This window comes from Musa acuminata, chromosome BXJ3-3, assembly GCF_036884655.1.
Source record: "Musa acuminata AAA Group cultivar baxijiao chromosome BXJ3-3, Cavendish_Baxijiao_AAA, whole genome shotgun sequence".
NCBI classification, from domain to species: domain Eukaryota; kingdom Viridiplantae; phylum Streptophyta; class Magnoliopsida; order Zingiberales; family Musaceae; genus Musa; species Musa acuminata.
The window spans coordinates 10,745,886-10,768,352 of NC_088351.1; the positions used below are offsets into that span (position 1 = coordinate 10,745,886).

Sequence of the window (22,467 nt, forward strand, 5' to 3'; positions counted from 1 at the left end):
CATTGTAATATTATGTTTTTATCGTTTCCTTACTCTTCTATCCCCAACATTTATGGTGTCAAAACTAAATTTTAATTTGAATTGGGCATTATGATTTTCAATCGTAATTTCATATCTCAACACCTTATTCTCATATTCTTACACAAATGCTATAAATTTTAACGTATCAAGATGAAGACTCTATTCAAGTCTCAAGATCTTTGGGACTTAATAGAGAATAAATATGCAGATCCAAATGATGAAATCAGGTTGAGGGAGAATACAAAGAAGGACTTAAAGACATTATTCTTCATTCAATAAGTTGTACATGAGATAATCTTCTTAAGAATTACAATAGCAACAATCTCAAAGCAAGCTTAGTTGATACTTTAAAATAAATTTTAAGGCTCATCAAGGGTAATTACAGTAAAACTTTAAATCCTTCGTCGCGAGTTTAAAATTTTGTTCATGAAAAGCAATAAATCGGTGTAAGATTATTTTTCTCGAGTGACTAAAATTATTAGTCAAATAAAATGTTATGGTGAACATCTTCCTGATCATATAATTATTGTAAAAATTTTGAAAAGTTTAACTCCAAAATTTGATCATGTTATTATTGTAATTGAGGAGTCAAAATATTTATTTATATTTTCATTTGATGAACTAATAAGTTCCTTGTAAGCACATGAAGAAAGGTTGAATAGGACACTCGAGAAAAGTGAAAAAAAAATATTTTAAGTTAAGGGAGGGTCTTTTACTTAAAAAAAAAGATTAAAAATCAATAAGAAGAGGACGTGGCAGAAGAGGATTTTATGGTAGAGGAAATGAAAGAGGAAGAGGAAGAAGAAGAGGACACTTTGATGGGCATGATGAACAAACATAGACAAATTATGATAAACAAAAATATAATAGTGAAATTCAATGTTACTAATGTAAACAGTTTGGTCACATGAAAGCAGATTGCTGGAAAAGAGAAAAACAAACAAGCTATATGGAGGAAAATGAAAAATAGTAAGTTGTTTATGACTCATTCACAAGTTAATGATATCTCAATTTTTGAATAGTGAATATTCTAATCATAATCCAAGCATGAGATCCATATTTAGAGATATTGATGAAACTCATAAGTTGAAAGTTATATTTGGAGATAACAAGCAAATCCAATTGAAAGAGATAGGAACAATTGAGGTAAAGACAACTCAATAGAAGGTAAAACACCTTGATAATGTTTTCTTTGTTCCTAGTTTATCATATAACTTGTTGAGTGTTGGATAATTGATAAATAATGGATATTCAGTTATATTTGATGATGGTTCATGCACTATTAAAGATAAAAAATCTAGTTTGATTACGATAAATGTTTGTATGATACAAAACAAGATATTTTCACTTGATGTTTCAAATATTGAAAAACATGCTCTTATTATAACTCAAAAGAATTGGTCTAATTTATAACATTTAAAATATGAATATCTTAACATTAATATTTTAAGATTATTAAATTAAAAAGAAATAGTTTTCAAATTATCCAAAATTAATACGATGTAGGTGAAGGATGCATTTATAATAAATAAATAATAATAATAATTTCCTATTGGAAAAGTATGGAGATCATCATAAGTCCTATGAGTACAAAATCATTTAGTGGAAGTTAATATTTTCTATTGTTTACTAATGATTATAGTTGAATAAGTTAGATATATTTTTTAGAACTAAAATATGAAACATTTGATAATTTTTAAAAATTCAAGGCAAAGTGATAGATGCATAAAAACACTTCAGATAGATAGATATGGTAAATTTTTATCTAATGAGTTTAATTTTTTTTTAAAAAAATAATATTCATAGAGAATTGATAGCACTATGTACACAAGAGCAAAATGGTATAACTGAATGTATAAATCAAACTGTCATTAAAATTGTAAGAAGTTTGCTTAAAAGAAATATCTTTCTAATCAGTTTTGGACAGAAGCAATTGTAACAATAGTTTATTTATTAAATATTTTATCAATAAAGGTTGTTATTAATCAAACACCTTTTAAGACTTAGTATGATATAAAACCAAATGTAAAACATATAAGAATTTTTGATTGCATTACTTATGCTTTAGTAAATTCATAAAACCATCACAAACTTGATTAAAAATCTAAAAATTATATCTTAATTGGTTATTCCTTATAATCCAAAGCATATCAATTATATAATCCTATTAGTGGTAAAGTTATTAGTAATAGAAATGTTATGTTTGATAAAATAACAAGTTAGAATTGAGAGACCAATGAAGGAGGAACGCAAATTCAGATTCCAGCAAAACTAAATACTTTACAAAATCAAGTGATAAATCTTGCTTAGTTCAAATTTTGATTCCTCATATAAAACCCCTCTAAGAAAATTTAGATTACTAATAAAAATTTATGACTCAACGTTTGCTTTATTTATTTCAGATCCAATGACTTTTGAGAAAGCAATTGAAAAAGAAGAATGACGAAAAGCAATGAAGAAGGAAATAAAATTAATTGAGAAGAATAAATTTTAGAAGCTAATGTAGAAGAAAAGAAAGCTATTGGATTAAAATGAGTGTTCAAAATAAAGTTTAACGTAGATGGAAGTATCCAAAAACATAAGGCTTGACTTGTAGCAAAAGGATATTTACAGCAACAAGGTATTGATTTTGATGATACTTTTTCTCTAATTGCTAGATTCGAAATCGTGAGAACTTTCTTGGCTTTAGCTGTACACTTGAGTTAGCATGTTTATCAATTTGATGTGAAATCTATGTTTTTAAATAGAGATTTACATGAAGAGATTTTTGTTATATAATCTAAAGGTTTTTTGGTTAAAAGACATGAAGAAAATGTGTATAAGTTAAAGAAAGCTATTTATAGACTTAAACAAGCTCCAAGGGCATGGTACAATAAAATTGATTGATTATTATTTTCATCAAAATGGATTTAAGAGGAGTAATAATGAACATACTTTTTATCTAAAGAAGGAAGGTGAACATAATATTCTAATAGATTACCTTTATATTGATGATATTATATATATGGGTTCATCTAACTCTTTTGTAGCATAATTTAAAAAATACATGATGAATAACTTTGAAATGTCAGATCTAAGTCTACTACACTATTTTCTTGGGTTGGAAGTGAAGCAAGGATCAGATAAAATTTTTATTTCACAAAGAAAGTATACAATATATCTACTCAAAAAATCTAACATAATTAATTACAAAGCTACAACAATACCCATTAATGTAAATGAGAAATTAAAACTTGAAAATGATATATATTTGATAAATGCAAGATACTAAAGAAGTTTGGTTGGAGGTTTGACTTATCTAACTCATACTCGACCTGATATTACATTCTCTATTGGTGTAGTATACAAGTTTATGCATAGCCTAAGAAAACATCATATCGGAGCTATTAAAAGAATTCTGTATTATATTGTTAGAACTACAAATTATGATATTTGGTATTCTCATAATTTTAAATATAAATTATTTGGTTTCATTTATAGTGATTAGATAGAAGCTTTAGATGATAGAAAGAGTACTTCAAGTAATCTTTTTAGTCTCGGATCAGGAGCTATATCTTGAAGTTCAAAAAAGCAAGCAACAATTATGTTATCAATATCGGAAGTAGAATATGTAACCGCAACATAAATAGCTTATCAAGCAATATAGCTTAGAAGACTTCTTGAAGATCTTCATCAAGAACAAAAATAAGCAACGGAAATATTTTGTGATAATAAAATCACAATTGTAATGACGAAGAATCTAATATTTCATAAAAGAATAAAGCATATAGAGAGTGTGTGCACTTGAGAATATCTTGTAAGTATTCTATGTCTTATCTCTTATTTAAATACTATAATGATTTTCTTGATCGAAAGGATTCTTTTTATTTGCATCGTAGTATTCTATTTTTATCGTTTCGGATGTTGATTGATCATTTAAAATAACATGGCATTCATATATTCATGGCACGAAGCTTGGAGGCTATTCATGTTGCCTCATTGATCAATCAGACTCAAAAACTTTCCTGGAATTGAGTTGATGAAGGATTGAGAAGCAGTATAATTTTTTATTTTTTTTATAATAGAGGATGAGAAAAATTAGAAAAATAATAGTAATAAAAAAATAAAAATAAATAGATAAATATATGATTCACTATAGCACAAAGGAGCGAACTTTCGTGACGAAGACCGATCACACCTTCCTATGTTTCGTCATACCAATCGCACATAAAATAAAAAAGAATTCAATTCATTGATTTATTACAATGAATAAATCATTTTTTATAGAATCAAATATAAGAATAAAAAAAGACAGAAATAAGAAAGAGTACAACTATGATTTTCAATATTCTTGACTTGATTTGAAGATAATCTTTTTTATGAACTGTCTTTCTTTGATCAAGATTTATAATCTTTAATCAAGATCAAACATGATAATTTTCTTTATTTTTTTTATAGCATAAACTAAAGGGAGATATCAGAATGTTTATTCAGGGTAATGATAAAAGATAGCAAAGTGATTGTAAATAGATAGAGAAGTTTCTCTGGCCTCTTATCACTCTAACCCTGACAGGGATGAACAGCAAATCTAGGAGCAGGAAATTACCCATTGCGGAGTCTGAGAATGAGTGCCTCTAGCTAAATGTTCCATCCATCAGTGGCTACAAGAAGAAAGAAATGGAGTTGGAAATCTCAATTTGAAAGGGTCAAATCCACAATTCAGTGTGAGAAGAAGCTGAAGGAGTGCAGGCACTCGAGTTCAACAACGAGCTCGCACAAAATATTCCTTCTCGCTCAGACAATGCCCAAGAGAACAAGCAACAGGGAATCTCCCACACTCTCAGGTGTCATTTTCTTTCACAGCATTCAAAAACACAGAGCATCAACCTTTGTTACTCCACACAATGTTTACCTTCAATGTTGACATGATGGTACTCTCCTTGTTCAGAAGACATGCTTGCCATTACAACTCTTTGTCACTACCACATAAAATACCTACACACATGCCCCACAAGCTCATCATTTCACTGACATTCAACCAAAAGTACAGCTATCGCTCTCACAGAGCATTAATCATAGGAAGAAGAGGAGGAGGAGGAGGAGGAGGAAGAAGAAGAAGGAGGAGGAGGAGTTCGGTGGGCAAATGGAGCTCTTCTCAGCAGCAGCACCAGCAGCAGCAGATTTATCGCTTCAGATCAGCTCGCTCGAAGCCACAGCATCAAGTTGGAGAAAGCCAGGTGATGACAACATGGAATTAGGGTTTCGGTGCAGGAACTTGGACTCGACCACCACAACCAACAAGAACAGAACCGCTGCATCAGCAGCCAGAGCCACCGCCTCTGAGCTCTCCTTGGCAAACCCAAGAGCCGCGGTCTCCGCCACCACAAGCAATGACACCTTCCACCGTTCTCAACCTCGCCACTATCACCACCACCTACAATACGATCACCTACAATACCACCACCACCATCCGCTACATCACCAAGAGCAGAGCTGGCTGGAGCCCATAACGGGCATCCCAATCTACCAACACCCACCTTTCTTTCCTGCAGTCGCCCCGCATCAGCAGCATCACCTGTGTGGATCTCCTTCCTCCTCCAATCATGCTTTAACGCACTTGGTGGCGAGCCAAGGCTTGTCGAGATCGAGATATCTGCCGCCGCGGTTCCCTGCCAAGCGGAGCATGAGAGCGCCGAGGATGCGGTGGACTACCACACTCCACGCCCGCTTTGTGCATGCTGTGGAGCTGTTGGGAGGCCACGAGAGTACGATACACTTCCCAGCTGCACATATAATTTACATGGATGAAGAGATCTTGCGTTCCTTTTGTGACTTCTCTTCTTTCGTTTTCTTTTGGAGGTCAGGGGCGACGCCCAAGTCAGTTCTAGAGCTCATGGATGTGAGAGATCTTACCCTGGCTCATGTGAAATCTCACTTGCAGGTAAGACAGATCCTCTACCACATCTCCAGATCTTGGTTTCCTTCATGTAATTTAACTCCTTGATTACTTCCTCTTTGCTCTTTTCCTTACCAAATCTGAGATCTCCGACCATGTGGGTTAGAACTGAATCAAAGGGTCGCTTTCACGAGCAGGAAATAGATCTTCCCTTGGAATCGAGTAGAGAAAAGCTCCCTTTCTTTTCCTTGTGTTTTATCCTTGCTATTTCCTCATCACTTGTGTACTCCTTTCACCGCATGCATTGCTGCAGCTTTTACACTCAAACCAGAAAAGATGCTACTGCAAGAAAAAGTAGTAGCGAACTGTGAAAAGAAGCTACTCTGATGAGTTGCACTCGAACAGTACAACGTTGTCCATAGTCTCTTGGATGTTTCAGTGAGCAAATAATTATACTGCGGAATGACTTATAAGTAGTCTAAAACCAAAAAGCAATGTGCTTTACAAGATGATCAGCCAAGATTCCTCGATGATAATTATGTATCTGTGGTTGCAGATGTATCGAACTCTGAAGAACACCGATAGACCCGCAGTTCCATCAGGTTCAAATGCTTTGTCTCTTACAGTTCTTGCCTAAAAGCTTCTTTGACAATGGATTCTACTACTTCTTGTCCCAGGCCAATCTGATGCCATTGCGAATGGCTCGATGGGAGAGAATTCCGATGACAATCCAGTAGGCATTCACAATCTTCATCCATCAGAATCGTCAAGTCAGCAAAGGTAGCCAGACACAATCTTCCTGTGCTGAAAGAAAGATCATGATTCATGCATTAGCCATGTGTGCTCATCAATCATCATTCACGTAAAATTTAGCTTGTACAGACATCTGTTCTATTCTCAGAAAAGCAAAGGTTTCGGTTTTTGGGACAAATTTAGTGAATAAAAGCCTCAAGTAATCGAAGAAAGAACTAAATTACATAAATACAATGCAACGCAATAATAGCTTGATTTGGTTGGGTTGTCTTCCGTTGTTCTCCAAACTCCAACCTTTCAGTAATTTGATGAAGACACCTTTTTCCAGACTTATTTCCTCTATCTAAATACATGATTGATATAAGAGTACTCACACAACTTCTGATGTGTAACACAGAAGAAAGATTGTGTACATACCATTCAGACTAGAGAGATTAGAAGAAGATAATAGATGACCATGCACTTGGATGAAAGCGGCTATTTCTTCTCCATTCCATTGTGATGCTTACTTTCAACCTTAGAAGAAGGTCGCATTCCTTTTTCTAAGCATAATTGACTGTTACTCTTAAGAAAGCTCAGATCAGCTTCAGTCACTTTCAGAACAGAAGGTAGCTTAAACCGATGCATGTCAAATCTATTAGAAGTCAAAGAGTACATCCGAGAAAGGTTGAGAAGAAGACCACACTTTTGACCCTTTTGCAGATCTTCTCTTCCACTCCCACTGGATCATACCATTTCTCCAAGTGTCCAGGTTTTAGGCATCCAAGATGATGCTCTGATCCTTCAAGAGGACGGTAATCCCTAGTTGCAGTCTCTTCTGAGAAATCTGTTCTGAAAGGACAAGTCTGGTGTCAGTTTGGGGTTTCAAGGCTCTCAGAGTGTTGATGTGTTCATGATATCCGAAACTTTGATGCAGAAGCTAGCCTTTTCTGGAACGTGTTTGCAACTTTTAGGGCCAATGACGCATAAAATGAAGTCATATGCAAAATCAACCTGCTTTAGCGTGCCATTATTTCATGCATGGTGGTTTGTTCTACTGATAGAGACTTTAGTGATGGTTTTCCCACAGGGGGAGCATTGATAATGGCACGGCAAGAAGTTCCACTGCAGGAAGCATGCAGCACTATGAGGTATCTAAACTTCATCTCAAGAATGACTGACTATTTCATGTCAACATGAAATGGTTCCATTTGATGTTTTTTTCGAGGAAATATTTTAGTCTATATAAAAACTGCACTTAATTCTCTTAGTTTTTGTGGTTTCATCTCTTTGAATGCGAAATACAGTGATGCACATAAAGAGGAACCAAAAATGATGCAGATTCTTCTTTCTTCTGCAGCAGGACATGCAACCAAAGAGCTTTGAGATGTTCCTGGAATTGAACTCACCATGCTTTTCAAAAGCATCGAGCTCGAGCAAGCCGAATCTTGAGATCACATTGGGCAGGCCACACTAAAACAAGCTCTCCTTCGCAAGCTAACATTTCTCAGTCATGACGAACCAGTGCGCTCTCAGAGGTCACAGAAGATGCAGAAACTGGACAGGAGAGGAGGAGGAAAAAGGAGATAGTTGAGTACAAGGCAGAAGAAAATAAAATCGACCACTGCATGCATTCTTCATCTACTCGTAAGCAAAACCTACCATTGTCTTCTTTAATTTGCTTCATTGTCTCGAGATATGAGCAAATATGATGTATTCTCTTCTCATGATTGATGTGTCCATTTCCCTGTAGATTTCTGCCAAAGAACAGCCCATCATGAAAACTAGTTTTTGCATGTGTTAAAGCTAGGGTTTATTTGGCAGCAAAAAAATCTTACGCTTCACCTAAAATCAAACTTATATACACTCTCATGTTATTATTGCATAGCTGTTATATATATATATATATATATATATATATATATATATATATATATATATATATATATATATATATATATATATATATATATATATATATATATATATATATATATATATATATATATATATATATATATATATATATATATATATATATATATATACACACACACACACACAGAAGACTCTCATAAACTTTGTAAAGTACATGACCCCGTTTGTAGTCTAATGGATGGCAGAAGGAATTTGCTTGGTTTATGACCATAAAATATAAGGTATTGAGGTGATCTCAGTCACATTTGTAGTCATTTCTATGAATTAGGTCAAATGTAGTTCACTGGTAGAGCATCAAATACTTAATTAATGTTTCCGTAAGTGAGTTAAAATCCTCTCCAATTTAGGATTTCATGCATTCATTTATGTCATTAACTCAGGGAAGTCTATGTCTCATGTGATAATGTATGAATTGGTAAAGAAGGGAATCCACAGAAATCTGACTCTGACGATGCATGGAATAGCTGGCTTTGGCCTTTCTTGATGTGTTTCTTCTGCTCCCATGCACAGCCCTCTCTGAATTCCATGAATGTGTCAGAATCTTGCTTTGTATACTTCATATACTTTCGGTCAATTATTTCTGCTTTTTTCCTTTTATCTCCCAAGCCTGCTTGTAAAACTTTGCAATCTTTCACTCGACTTGAGATATGAGGACTGATAGAAAGGCCTGCAAGCTAATAAAAGACATTAAAGAGCAGCAAGATTGCTCGGATAAGGAGGGAATCAAAGCCTGTGGATGATCTTTTCTGACACTGACTTTAGAATGATCCGTAGAGACGCCCTTTTTCTCTGGTTCCAAAACCACAGGCAGCCATAGACGACGAAGGCGTCTAACAAATCACAGAAGAATGATTACCATGTCATGACAACCTGCTCGACTACAGTCCTCTCCCCCAACCCCCCCCCCCCCCCCCTCTTTCTTCGCTGGCCGAGGGTCATGCACTAGTGCGTGGTGCTTTCCTCCCTCGGGAGTCGACGCTCGGGAGACGCGTCAGAGATGCTGTCATCCTTGAGGTGACGTCTCCTGCATGCCTTGTTTTCACCACCAATGCTTGCAGGTCGCTGCCTCTTCCCCATGGCTCGCAGCTGCGAGTGCGATGCCTCATTTACTGCGCTATGCGTCTCCTTTCCTTGGTCAAGACTGACTCAATGTGCCGGAGGACTGTCCTCGTCGATTTAGCCATGGTTTTTGGTGGCCCAAGAGGTCAAAGGTTTTGGGGTTCTCTCTGGATGGAGGTCGCACAGCCCGGGCTCGACGATCGATGGTGTATGCTTCTCTCTTCCCTCTCATTTATCCTCTTCGCCTGCTCCTGAGGTCCCTCTCTCTCTCTCTGTTTCTCTTCCCAGAGAAATTATTGCTTCCAACTCTACATTAAATTTGACCAAAGATTGACCCAAATTATCATTAATCCGATCTAACTCTTCTATGCCAAATCATCCAAATTGAATTGGGTAATCCCAATGTTGATATCGTAAAGTGGCTACGTGAGTGTTATAACCATAGATACAATAATTAAGCTTTGATTGAAATAGATGATAATATTAAAGAGAAATACCAATGATTAAGGCTTAGATGACCTTTAAGGAATAATAGACCAAATATCTGTTACTTTGGTTCCATCATACCGTTATGTTGTCATACCGGAACCGATACCGATACGTGAGAAATAAATCCCTATGGGCGGGAGGCCAAACGGATGCGAGCGATACGTCTCCATGAATGGGCCGTCAACCCCTCCGCGCCGGCGGCGTCCTCCGCTTCAACCCCAATCTCTTCTCCCCTCCCCCGCCGTCCTCTCCCCCTAAGAGGATCTCCCTGTACCACCCTTCTCTCCGCCCCCTCCTCTCCTGCCGCTCCCTCCGCGGCCTCCTCCAGGCCCACGCCCACTTCCTCGTTACCGGCCTCCTGCACGACTCCTTCGCCGCCTCCCGCCTCCTCAAGGCCGCAGCTGACTCCGCTGCCGCCCCGCTCTCCTACACCGTCCTCCTCTTCCGCAGCGTCCCCGCCCCCGACGCCTTCTGCGCCAACGTCGTCCTCAAGGCTCTCTCCCTCTCCCTTGACCCGCTCCTCGCCCTCCCCTTCTTCGTCGCCAACCTCCGCTCCGGCTTTGCCCCCAACAGTTTCACCTTCCCCGTCCTCTTCTCCGCTTGTGCCCGAGCGTCGTCCCTTGACACCGGGGAGACTTGCCACGGCCAGGCCGTGAAGCGGGGCGTGGACGCCGTCCTTCATGTTCGTAATTCCCTCGTCCACATGTACGCCACCTGCGGCCTAGTTGGTTGCGCGCGCATGTTGTTCGATGAGATGTCCCACCGAGATACAGTGTCTTGGAACTCCATGATCGATGGGTATGTCACCTCAGGGGAGTTGAATTCTGCAAGGGAGCTATTCGATGAAATGCCGGGAAGAAATGTGGTGTCTTGGAATGTTATGATCGGTGGGTATGTAAAAGAACGGAACCCCGAAATGGGATTGGAGCTCTTCAGGTTGATGGATAAGAAGGGGCTGAAGGGGAATGATAAGACAATGGTCAGTGTGGTCACAGCGTGTGGGAGGCTGGGCAAGCTCAATGGAGGGAGGTCGATTCATGCATATTATACTAGGAATTTTGTAGATGATAATGTGATATTTGGCACGGCATTAGTAGATATGTACAGTAGGTGTAGAAGAGTGGACGTTGCAAGAAGGGTGTTCGAAGAGATGCCGAAGCGGAATTTGGTCTGCTGGAATGCAATGATTGTTGGACATTGTATCCATGGAGATCCTTTGGACGGGCTTGCATTGTTTGACAAGATGGTGGGAGAAGGTGAGATGTGGCTCTGCTGCAAAATTACTTTTGCCTCTTCCTCCTCGACCTAGTATAAGGAACTTGAAATTGTTACATAGCACCTCATGTTGAATTATATATAATCATCATAGCTTGAGATATGATTGTATTGGAGATAGCCATTATCATTACAAGAATAATGTTAGCATAATATAATTTATTAATGTACTGCATTCAAACTACCTTATTGCATGATACATTCAGTAGGTAGTTTTGATCTAAACTCTTAAGAGTTAACATTTTACTTTTCCTTGTGTATAGGCTGTGATACGCATGAAGAAACTAATGATAGCTTCCACCTAGAAACAACAGGAATCTCACCAGATGAAGTTACTTTTATTGGACTCTTATGTGCTTGCGCCCGCGAAGGCCTACTGACCCAAGGGAAGAAATATTTTGAGCAGATGACCAAGTTGTATAATCTCAAACCTACATTTGCTCATTATTGGTGCATGGCAAACCTCTACGGAGGGCTTGGCCTGGTTGAAGAAGCGGAAGAAGTATTAAGAGGCATGCCCGAGGATGAAGAATCACTAGCCCTGGGAGGTTTGCTTGGATTTTGCCGATTTCGTGGGGAATTGGAGTTGGGGGAGAGCATTGCAAAGAGATTGGTTGAGCTTGAACCTTCAAACGGCTCTCGCTATTCTTTGTTGCAGAATATATATGTGGCAGCAGGGAAGTGGGAAGATGCTCACAAGGTGAAGGAGATGATGAGGAACAGAGAAATAAGATCAATGCCTGGTCACAGACTTGTAGATTTAAATGAGATTGTCCACAACTTTAAAATTGGGGATAGGTCGAAACCAGAGATTGAGAAGGTATATGAGATGCTGGATGATGTGGCTGCCAGACTTAGAATAAGAGGTGCTACAATGGACTTGACCGAAAGTGTCCAGCAGTGAATTCTCATGCCAACAAGGATTGGTCATCTTGTTTTATCTACCGGCAGTGAGCATTTGGGTCTTTTATAACTTTACCCAAAGCTTACTAACAAGATGCAGATACTGTGTTAAGCTTGGTTCCGACAACAATGCCTGAGGATTTACTAAAAGAAAATCATGCTTGAGCCATCTGATTGATAACTTGTATTCTTTATCAAAAGAGTTTGACAGTATTGATTTTGAAGAATATCTTGTCCTACATTGAAGAGAAGCCCATCTGGCACGTGTCTTGATGTTGTGTTAGACTTTGGATTCATGCATGTTTAAGAGTAAACTTGAGAGAAAAGTAGTTCTCCATGAATTGGAGTCAAAGCAAATTTGGCAGAATCAGATGGTTGCACCTTTCCATGTGCCGGTCCTTTTTTTCAGTTTGGGATCTTCCTCCTCGGTATGTGATATGATACCACTGAAAATCTTGGGAAGAGTTGAACATAATGCTCCTTGTGGTACTCGGAAACTCCACACTCAGCAGATAAAATTCAAAAAGCTTGCTGCTGCTCCAAGTCACCAACTTGCTGCAAGAAGTGCAGTTGTGCTCCACTGATAATATGGAGTAAACATATTTGAGAATTCCAGTTGTTGGAAACTGAGTTGTACGTGCTTCATGATGGAGGATACCTTTTGCATCTGCTTGATCATCAATTTTTCAAAATTACACTTCACTAATATGGAGTAAACATATTTGAGAATTCCAGTTATTGAAAACTGAGTTGTATGTGGTTCATGCTGGAGGATACCTTTTGCATCTGCTCGATCATCAATTTCTCAAAATCACACTCTAATTTTTGGTACAGACAATTTTTTTCAGAAAAAGGTATTTTTATTTAATAAAAATAATCATGAGGTTGCTGTGACTGGTGAAGTTCTTTTCACACCCAGGGTTATCTTTTATTAGTTTGAGATAACTTGAGGCATGCCAGCAAACTGAAGGCTTTTTCATTGTAGTTAAAAATCTAGAAACATGCAGATGGTGTTTTGTAATTTGTCAAGCTAAATCAATCAAGGAATAGAACTATTTTCAGCTTCTTCTTCCTCTTCCTTCATGAGAGTTAATTTCAATAGGCAACAGAGCTAATCCAGCCTGAATCCATGATTGTTTTCGATGAGATCCCAGATCTTTATAATCTTCCTTAAATCTTCTGCTGGTGCTGACCAACAAAACACTTTGCTCATCATCCACTTGGGATCCTAATGGATGCTTGAAAGCGAACTTAACATGTGGGTGAGCTCATGAGAGTGCATGCACCATTGCCTTTTCCATACATACGTCTAAAAGTGACGTGATTATATGATTTTTCTCGACTTGTTATATTCTCAAGTACTTATCTTCTTGCAATACTATTTATATGCCCATAAATCTCTTCATGACAACGGGAGTGAGCTAATAATGCTTTCTCTTGCGCAAACAACTCTTTTTATTTAAAGATATATATATATATATATATATATATATATATATTAAAATCACCGACTTCAGAAGGATAAATAACTAATTCAGGTCTATTTAATTTCGATGCAATGAGGCCATTTTGGTCACTCCTCCCTGTCATGTGATTGCATGTGCCCCATCACACTTCCAGAAGGTCTGAAACTGTGCATGTTCTCATTCTGTGTTCAAGCCACGTGCAGAATCCACAAGTTAATCGAACCATAGATCCTAAGTTAGGTAGAATATAAATTAAAATTATAAATACCTAAAGTACTTTTTATTATTCTTATCGATTCACCGAGCTCAGAATTTGTAGGATATTAGTGTCAATTCAACACTTGACATCATTATATATGCTAAGTTTAATTCCAAATAAAAATTCCTAATCTCGGAGGAAAATGGAAATCTTCTCTGTATTTTATTTAGATCGGAGAATAATTCGGACACCGTGGCATCCGCGGCTGCCAAACGCCGGTGGGCATGTGCTCTGGACCGGGGTGGGCCCCAACGTCCCTGTAGCACGTGCCCCACCGCCGAAGACGGCCTCGATGGCCCAAAAATAACGATAATACCTTCTAATTTATTTTTCTAAGAATTTAAAATAAAATAAATTCGAATGTAATGTTTAGGCGTAGGAAACGCGCGTACGAATCGGTTGTGCTCATCCTACGCCAGAAAGATACCTCTCCCAACGTGATCGTATCATGAGAGGTGGCACCAGCGACGTACCCTACGCGTCGCCAGGTGAGAATTCGCGTGACGATTTCCCCGTCGTCGATAGAATCATAAGAGCGATGATGGTTATATGAAATGAGACGACACATCACACCGTTATAAGCGATTATAACGTTCTAAATGCAACTTACGGGTACAAGATAACGGTCACCGGTCGTAACGTTACTATTGCAATCACCGTTTACGTGTATACCGCAATTGTTAATTTGTCATCGAAAAAAAATTTAAAATTAAAATTATAAAAAGGCCTCCTCCTTTGACTAAATGGACGAATCCCGTTTGACCGGTTCCAATCGTAACCACAACGCGGTTTAGCCCATCCTAAGACTTGTTTTGTGGGGTTTTAAATATGAGATATCTGAACGCGTTGTGGAATTTTAATGATATTAATATTAGTGTATAATTTTAAGAATAATATTTCAAGAATGATCGAGTATGTGTACGCTTTGCATCGCAGTCGTACAGTTTCCGCGCATGTAAATATTACAGCCAATCTCCATCATCTCCAACGGGGGAGCGGCTCGGCTGTTCGTTGACCGACAGCTTTTAAATTTGCTTCCTAGACGTGTCAGTTTTACTGGGTGGGGGAGTTCGTGGGTCCCATTTGTGAGAATCCTCAGAGGCTGTCTCGGCGCGTGAATGCTGTCGCCCCACTACTTACTTACGCGGATAATTGAGAATCGAACGGCCATGACGCTCCCATCTCGGCGCGTACGCGTTGAGATAAAGTAAGGCGGGCGCATCGACTGTTTGCTATCCAAACCCCCCACTTCTCCAGTTGTCCGCCACGGATTCGTTGGAAGAGCGTAAACCATGATACGTGTTCGAACCCAACAGCGGATCCGATATGGGTGGGCACGTTCTCTTCGCCTACCTCAATGCTTTTGTGTAAGGAAACTAATATCTTATTTTAATTTACCTCTTTCTCCGAGTGGCAAAAACGCCGCTCCTTTTCTAAGCCCCTCTCTCCCTTCCTCCCGTCACTTTCCCACGGCCAAACCCTGACCAAAGCAGTCCGCCATGGTGACGATCTGGTGATACAGCGAGAGGCGCCACCTCCGCTCGCCGGCCAGCTTCCTCCCTCGATCGCGCTCCATCGTAGGCCACGTCGCCTCCCCTTGATCCGGTTCTCGCAGGAACAAGACAGGAGCTGAACCGTTCAGCTGTGTTGTCTGAGTGAAGAATCGGTCGGGATCTGCGTCAAATCCAGCAACCTCTGAAACGCCTCTTATAGAAAGACCTGGTCGAGCGCTCTCTCACACTCGGAGAAGAAGCATTATTAGTTTACCCCCCCTCTCTCTCTCGTCGGACTCTCAGGTATGTGATCTAACCGTTGCATAGCTTCTTCTGAAGCGTTTTGGGCAATTCTTTAACAAAGTTCAGCCTTTTGGTATGCTTCCCGCATTTTAAAGTCTTCGTTCCAAACGATCCGTTTTCGGATTTTCTTGACGAGTGCGATGGCTTCTTACGCTACCACGCAGCTAATCGATGAACTGAACAGAGCGCTTCCAAATGCTTAATTTTGCACATTTCTTGAAAAGCTTTGGATTTTTAGCCTTCATTTCGTGTGCAAGATAGTTTTGATTCTTCCCTTGCTTTTACAGGTCCTTGTCTCTGTCCCTTTTTCCCAAGTTTGTGGATAGTGGAACGGGGATATTTACGTATTTAAGAGCGAAGAGACATGGATTCCAACAATGTTCTTAGGGTCAGTAGATCCGTGCGGGTAGCCTCGTCATCTGATCAGCAGCAGGCCGATGGTAGACCGACGAATGTGCCGCCCACTGTCACCTTTGCCCGTCGAACTCCGTCGGGCCGGTATGTCAGCTACTCCAGGGATGATCTTGACAGTGATTTTGGAAGTGGTGATTTCGACAAGGAATATACGAACTATCATGTCCACATCCCGCCAACTCCGGACAATCAACCCATGGATCCTGTTATCTCCGCGAAGGTCGAAGAGCAATACGTCTCAAATTCATTGTTCACAGGTGGATGCAATAGTGTCACTCGTGCTCATCTGATGGACAAGGTGATCGAGTCGGAGGCGAGCCATCCTCAGATGGCTGGTGCCAAGGGCTCATCCTGCGCGATGCCAGGATGTGACTCGAAGGTCATGAGTGATGAGCGTGGGGTTGATATCCTTCCTTGTGAGTGTGATTTTAAAATCTGCGCTGAGTGCTTTTCGGATGCAGTGAAGGTTGGTGGTGGGATCTGTCCAGGATGCAAAGAACCATATAAAACTATTGAGTTGGAGGAGGTGGTCAACAATGCTGTAGCTGGACGACCACTTTCATTGCCAGCTCCACATGGAATGTCAAAGATGGAAAGGAGGCTTTCGATAATGAGATCACAGAAAATGACCAGGAGTCAGACAAGTGATTGGGATCACAATCGATGGCTTTTTGAAACGAAGGGGACCTATGGTTATGGTAATGCAATCTGGCCAACTGAGAATAAAGTTGATGGTGGGGATGGAGGAAATGCACAGCCTACAGAACTAACAAACAAACCATGGAGGCCTCTCACTAGAAAGTTGAAGATCCCTGCTGCAGTATTGAGCCCATATAGGTAATTGCAACAGCTGGTTCTGTTCATTTTTCGTATGAAATTTAAGTTTTATTATTTTTTAAATAAAAAACTGTGATTGTTTTTCAAATTGCTCTGTTTTCGTTAGGTAGAAACAGTGTCTAATACCTACTGATCAAATTTGTGTGGTCTGTAGCTTATGTATGTGCCAGATGAATCAGACTCTTGTGAAATTTGAATGTAGAAACATCATTGTAGGCTTATATTAAGGAGAATCATGACGTATTTGCCTAAGATCATTCGCTCCACTCAAGGTGGAAAAGGAGTAAGACCATGTTTTGCATCACATTACCAAGTATTCTAGAAAGTGAGCTTCCAAGGATGGCGAGGGCAGACACATATAAATGGGCTCGAGTCTGAAAGTTCAATATGTGAAGTAGGATTCACATGCTTTTGAAAGGGCCTAGCTCGCTGACTCTTCTGGTTGAGTTATCTTCAATTTGGCATCAGTTGCTATGTCAAATTTTTGTCTGCAGTGGTCATATCATTCTTCATGGATGAACCTTTTGAATATGTTTTTTGATATATCCTCCACTTGGACAGACTTGTGCTATTTGTGTGAATCTTATTTATATATGCATCCCATTCTCTAAACTTTTAGCGCCTCATTCGTAATACCAGGTTTTCTTGATAATTGAGTTTAATAATTTTATGCTTTCTGGTTTGCAGGCTTCTCATCTTTGTCCGCATGGCTGTTCTTGCCCTGTTTCTTGCATGGAGAATTAAACACAAAAACGAGGATGCAGTTTGGCTGTGGGGGATGTCTGTTGTCTGTGAGCTGTGGTTTGCATTCTCCTGGCTATTGGATCAACTCCCTAAGCTCGCCCCGGTAAACCGTGCTGCAGACCTTGCTGTTTTAAAGGAAAAGTTTGAGACTCCTACAGCTACCAACCCTAGTGGAAAGTCTGATCTTCCAGGCGTTGATGTCTTTGTTTCCACAGCTGACCCTGAGAAAGAACCTCCACTTGTAACTGCAAACACCATACTCTCCATCCTTGCTGCTGATTACCCTGTTGAAAAGCTAGCATGCTATGTCTCAGATGATGGTGGTGCCCTTCTGACTTTTGAAGCAATGGCTGAGGCTGCTAGCTTTGCAAATATATGGGTCCCTTTCTGCCGTAAACATGGTGTTGAGCCCAGAAATCCTGAAAGTTACTTTAACTTGAAGAAGGATCCTTACAAGAACAAAGTGCGACCTGACTTTGTCAAGGACCGAAGGCGGGTAAAGAGAGAGTATGATGAATTCAAGGTTCGGATCAATGGGTTGCCTGATTCAATCCGACGGCGATCTGATGCTTACCATGCACGTGAGGAGATCAAAGCAATGAAACGACAAAGGGAGGTTGCTGGTGATGATCTGGTAGAATCTGTAAAGATTCCTAAAGCAACATGGATGGCTGATGGTACCCATTGGCCTGGAACATGGATGAACCCCTCATCGGAGCATACGCGGGGTGATCATGCTGGAATCATTCAGGTATTATTTTGCACTTTTTTTAAATACTAGTTTATTTTCACAAATAATCTGGTCAGTTGGTCTTGCATAGAGTTGTTTTCTGTCTGCTTTTAGGGTTCAGCAGCCTGTAAAATTGCAACAATGCCTTCAGTCTATGATGAAGGATGCTGTTGTTTCAAGTCATTTTTCCCCATGTGTTGGTAAAATATGCAAAAAACATAGTTACCACCACAAAATTAAGGTTTCTTTATTGCATATACTGCTGCATTGGCATTCAGAATTTTCAAATTAATGATCTATTCTGCAAAGCTGCATTCTTTTTCTTTAGACTGTCATGCTTGCATCTTCCTCTGGATCATAATGGAAAATTCTAGCACCCAAGAATTGTTTGTCACAAGTTCTTATCCTTTTTTTCATTGTATTAACCTCTTCCCTTGGAGCTCTTCGTCAGCATCACATTTTGGTAACTATTGGATTCAGTCTGTTATTCTTCTGTAATGTCAAGTCAGATTACTGTTACCCGAGTTTAGTACAATGCTTTTATGTGGTGAGGCCTCAAGCTTCAGTTCAATTATTTTCTAAATGTCTTATTCTTGTGGAACATAAGGGAACAGGAAGACAAACTAGAAGGTAGAAATCGCTGGAATCATGTATCTGTTTTTGTCTGCAGGTAATGTTGAAGCCTCCAAGTCATAAACCATTATTTGGAAATAATGAAGAGGGTGGACCGCTTGATTTCACTGTTGTAGACATTCGTCTGCCCATGCTGGTCTATGTATCTCGTGAGAAGCGCCCAGGCTATGACCACAACAAGAAAGCTGGGGCTATGAATGCTCTTGTTCGTGCCTCTGCAATTATGTCAAATGGTCCTTTTATTCTCAACCTTGATTGTGACCACTACGTCTATAACTCGCAGGCCCTCCGAGAGGGCATGTGCTTTATGATGGATCGTGGGGGTGATCGCATTTGCTATGTCCAGTTTCCGCAGCGGTTTGAGGGCATTGATCCCTCTGACCGTTATGCGAACAACAACACTGTCTTTTTTGATGTCAACATGCGAGCCCTCGATGGTCTTCAAGGGCCAGTTTATGTTGGTACTGGCTGCCTATTTCGACGGATTGCTCTCTATGGCTTTGATCCTCCTCGATCCAAAGAACGCCATGGAAGTTGCTGCAGCTGCTGTTTTCCCCAAAAGCGCAAGACACATGCAGCCGTGGCATCTGAGGAGACTCGAGCTCTTCGCATGGGAGACTCTGACGATGATGAGATGGCCATCTCTACCTTTCCTAAGAAATTTGGAAACTCAACCTTTCTGATCGACTCCATTCCTATTGCTGAGCTCCAAGGCCGCCCTCTTGCTGATCATCCTGCTGTTAAAAATGGCCGCGCGCCTGGTCTCCTTACTGCTCCTCGTGACCTTCTTGATGCATCCACCGTAGCTGAAGCAATCAGTGCCATCTCATGCTGGTATGAGGATAAGACCGAGTGGGGACAGCGCGTTGGATGGATCTATGGGTCTGTCACTGAAGATGTTGTTACTGGCTACAGGATGCACAATCGAGGGTGGAAGTCAGTCTACTGTGTAACTAAACCTGATGCCTTCCGTGGGACTGCTCCAATTAACCTAACCGATCGGCTCCACCAAGTTCTCAGGTGGGCTACAGGCTCTGTCGAGATCTTCTTCTCCCGTAACAATGCATTGCTTGCAAGTCCAAGAATGAAGATTCTTCAGAGGATTGCGTATCTCAATGTCGGGATCTACCCATTTACCTCCATCTTCCTTATTGTCTACTGCTTCCTACCTGCACTTTCTCTCTTCACTGGGCAGTTCATTGTGCAGACCCTCAATGTGACCTTCCTCACGTACCTTCTCATCATCACATTAACATTATGCATGCTCGCTGTTCTTGAGATCAAGTGGTCTGGTATCGAACTTGAAGAATGGTGGCGAAATGAACAGTTCTGGTTAATTGGAGGAACCAGTGCTCATCTTGCTGCTGTGCTCCAGGGATTGCTGAAGGTGATTGCTGGGATTGAGATCTCATTCACCCTTACTTCAAAATCAGCAGGTGATGATGAGAATGATGAATTTGCTGATCTCTACATAGTGAAGTGGACCTCACTGATGATACCACCCATCACCATCATGATGGTGAATTTGATAGCAATAGCTGTTGGATTTAGCCGCACTATATATAGTACGATACCACAGTGGAGCAAGCTGTTGGGTGGGGTGTTCTTCAGCTTCTGGGTGTTGGCACATCTGTACCCATTCGCAAAAGGTCTAATGGGACGGAGAGGAAGGACGCCAACCATTGTTTTCGTGTGGTCTGGGCTCATTGCTATAACTATTTCACTGCTTTGGGTTGCAATCAATCCCCCATCTGGTAGTAACTCACAGATTGGTGGCTCCTTCACGTTCCCTTGATTCATTATAATGTTGCAGTCTTGAGGTATTGGCAAGATGGTTGTTGTGATGGTAAAACAGTTTTGGCGTGTTGCTGGTTCTGCTCTGAGCTCTTTATAGGAATCCCAGAAGAGCAACCTCAGAAAGAGCAGCAGAATGCTAGTCAGTTCTACTCTAATTTTGGGGGAGTTTTTATTCACTTCTATAATTTTTTATTAATTTGGACATCTATGGTTCACAGGTGAGAAGGGGAGAGTCTGCATATGATGGGAGGTAATGTGTTGGGCATATCTGTTTGTACTTGGAAGATGTGATTTTGCAGCCATCTGCTTGTTATCTTTCGTAATCATCAAATGTGGACTTTTAAGCAGTTTTTACTATGTAGGCATCATTTTAAAGCAATCTGTTCATGTATGTTCTTTGGAACTCTGGACTTGGCACTCGAGCACATGTTTGGTCGATATTGGCAAGTTAATTGATGATGATCACAATGCGATGAGCTAGTAGTAGCATGATACCTATTCTCATGCTTGAGTTATACCTATTAATGATTTGGCAGATATAGAAGTACATGGCTCATGTAATTTGGTTAGAAATTGTTTAGAAGATGTAGCTAGTATCCTCTTCAATGATAGAGAACTCTCTGATAGATAACTTCATTTGAACCAGCAGAACTGGCATTTTGATTTCACTTAGGGTTTATAGTTATGCATCAGCAGCCTATGCACCCACATCACAGATTTCCTTCTTTCTTGTCTTAACAGTTTACTTTGCTGCCTCCTATGCATAACTTTCCACACATCTACTACTTTAGCTTGTTTTCTTTCTACCTGCTTTGTAGTTTTCTTTTCATCTGATTAGTAGTTGACAAAAAGAGAACCATTGGTGATAACATCTTTGAAAATTCAACACCCTGGTTTGCTAATTCATTATTTCAGCTTTGGATGATCTGGTTGAATGGACCTTACCATTTTTTAAGCTGAATCTATTCTTCTTAGCATGATTTCACCATGGCAGATTGCATTTCATTTTTCAAAGTGACCTGTGGTTTTGGTGTAGTCATGATCCATCTTGTATGTTGTTCATATAACCTAACTTGGCATGATCAAACAGCCCTGATGAATATAGCTTGATAATAACCAGATTTGTAATACCGCCAGGTGTGATATGATATCAGTGGTATTATTGGTCCAACAGTCTATCAATATGTAAATATGGTGGTTTTTGTGTTCATAATCATTTTTAAAGGATTTTATTTGAAATTCAATACATACCTACCAGTATATCATATCAGTATATCGACATTTGATATATCGATATGGTCGACATTTATCCCATTCACATAGCCACTCTTATTTTTTTTATTATGAAGAGAGACATTAGAGATAGTTCAAATCAGTAAGATAGTTCGAATCGAAATTGATTCGGAGCTATTTAATATTCAAAACTGATTAATCTAGTTCAGTTAATCTGATTATAATTTTAAGTATATATATATATATATATATATATATATATATAT

General features: G+C 39.6%; 3 protein-coding genes across 3 annotated transcripts; all 3 read left to right on the forward strand.

Annotated features, from left to right (window-relative positions):
- The first annotated feature begins 5,143 nt into the window (after positions 1-5,143).
- On the forward strand, positions 5,144-6,533 carry LOC135633928 (probable transcription factor KAN2). The gene is made up of 3 exons (XM_065143935.1): positions 5,144-5,765; positions 5,865-5,941; positions 6,453-6,533. The coding sequence occupies exons 1-3, from the start codon at positions 5,144-5,146 to the stop codon at positions 6,531-6,533; spliced, it is 780 nt and encodes a 259-aa protein (XP_065000007.1).
- Positions 6,534-9,693: 3,160 nt separating this feature from the next.
- On the forward strand, positions 9,694-13,186 carry LOC135632870 (pentatricopeptide repeat-containing protein At3g51320-like). Its single transcript, XM_065141708.1, has 2 exons — positions 9,694-11,370; positions 11,653-13,186. The coding sequence occupies exons 1-2, from the start codon at positions 10,287-10,289 to the stop codon at positions 12,291-12,293; spliced, it is 1,725 nt and encodes a 574-aa protein (XP_064997780.1). The 5' UTR covers positions 9,694-10,286; the 3' UTR covers positions 12,294-13,186.
- A 2,241-nt stretch (positions 13,187-15,427) lies between these two features.
- Positions 15,428-21,347, forward strand: LOC103973407 (cellulose synthase-like protein D2). The gene is made up of 4 exons (XM_009387963.3): positions 15,428-15,813; positions 16,101-17,064; positions 17,752-18,559; positions 19,209-21,347. The coding sequence occupies exons 2-4, from the start codon at positions 16,178-16,180 to the stop codon at positions 20,964-20,966; spliced, it is 3,453 nt and encodes a 1,150-aa protein (XP_009386238.2). The 5' UTR covers positions 15,428-15,813; positions 16,101-16,177; the 3' UTR covers positions 20,967-21,347.
- Positions 21,348-22,467: the final 1,120 nt, after the last annotated feature.

Excerpts from the sequence above, each read along its gene's own strand:
- LOC135633928 (XM_065143935.1), top strand. The coding sequence starts at position 5,144 with ATGGAGCTCTTCTCAGCAGCAGCACCAGCAGCAGCAGATTTATCGCTT. Across the intron at positions 5,766-5,864 it reads GCTGTTGGGAGGCCACGAGA|GGGCGACGCCCAAGTCAGTT; the intron begins GTACGATACACT and ends TTTGGAGGTCAG. Across the intron at positions 5,942-6,452 it reads ATGTGAAATCTCACTTGCAG|ATGTATCGAACTCTGAAGAA; the intron begins GTAAGACAGATC and ends CTGTGGTTGCAG.
- LOC103973407 (XM_009387963.3), top strand. The coding sequence starts at position 16,178 with ATGGATTCCAACAATGTTCTTAGGGTCAGTAGATCCGTGCGGGTAGCC. Across the intron at positions 17,065-17,751 it reads GCAGTATTGAGCCCATATAG|GCTTCTCATCTTTGTCCGCA; the intron begins GTAATTGCAACA and ends TCTGGTTTGCAG. Across the intron at positions 18,560-19,208 it reads ATCATGCTGGAATCATTCAG|GTAATGTTGAAGCCTCCAAG; the intron begins GTATTATTTTGC and ends TTTTGTCTGCAG.
- LOC135632870 (XM_065141708.1), top strand. The coding sequence starts at position 10,287 with ATGGGCCGTCAACCCCTCCGCGCCGGCGGCGTCCTCCGCTTCAACCCC. Across the intron at positions 11,371-11,652 it reads TGACAAGATGGTGGGAGAAG|GCTGTGATACGCATGAAGAA; the intron begins GTGAGATGTGGC and ends CCTTGTGTATAG.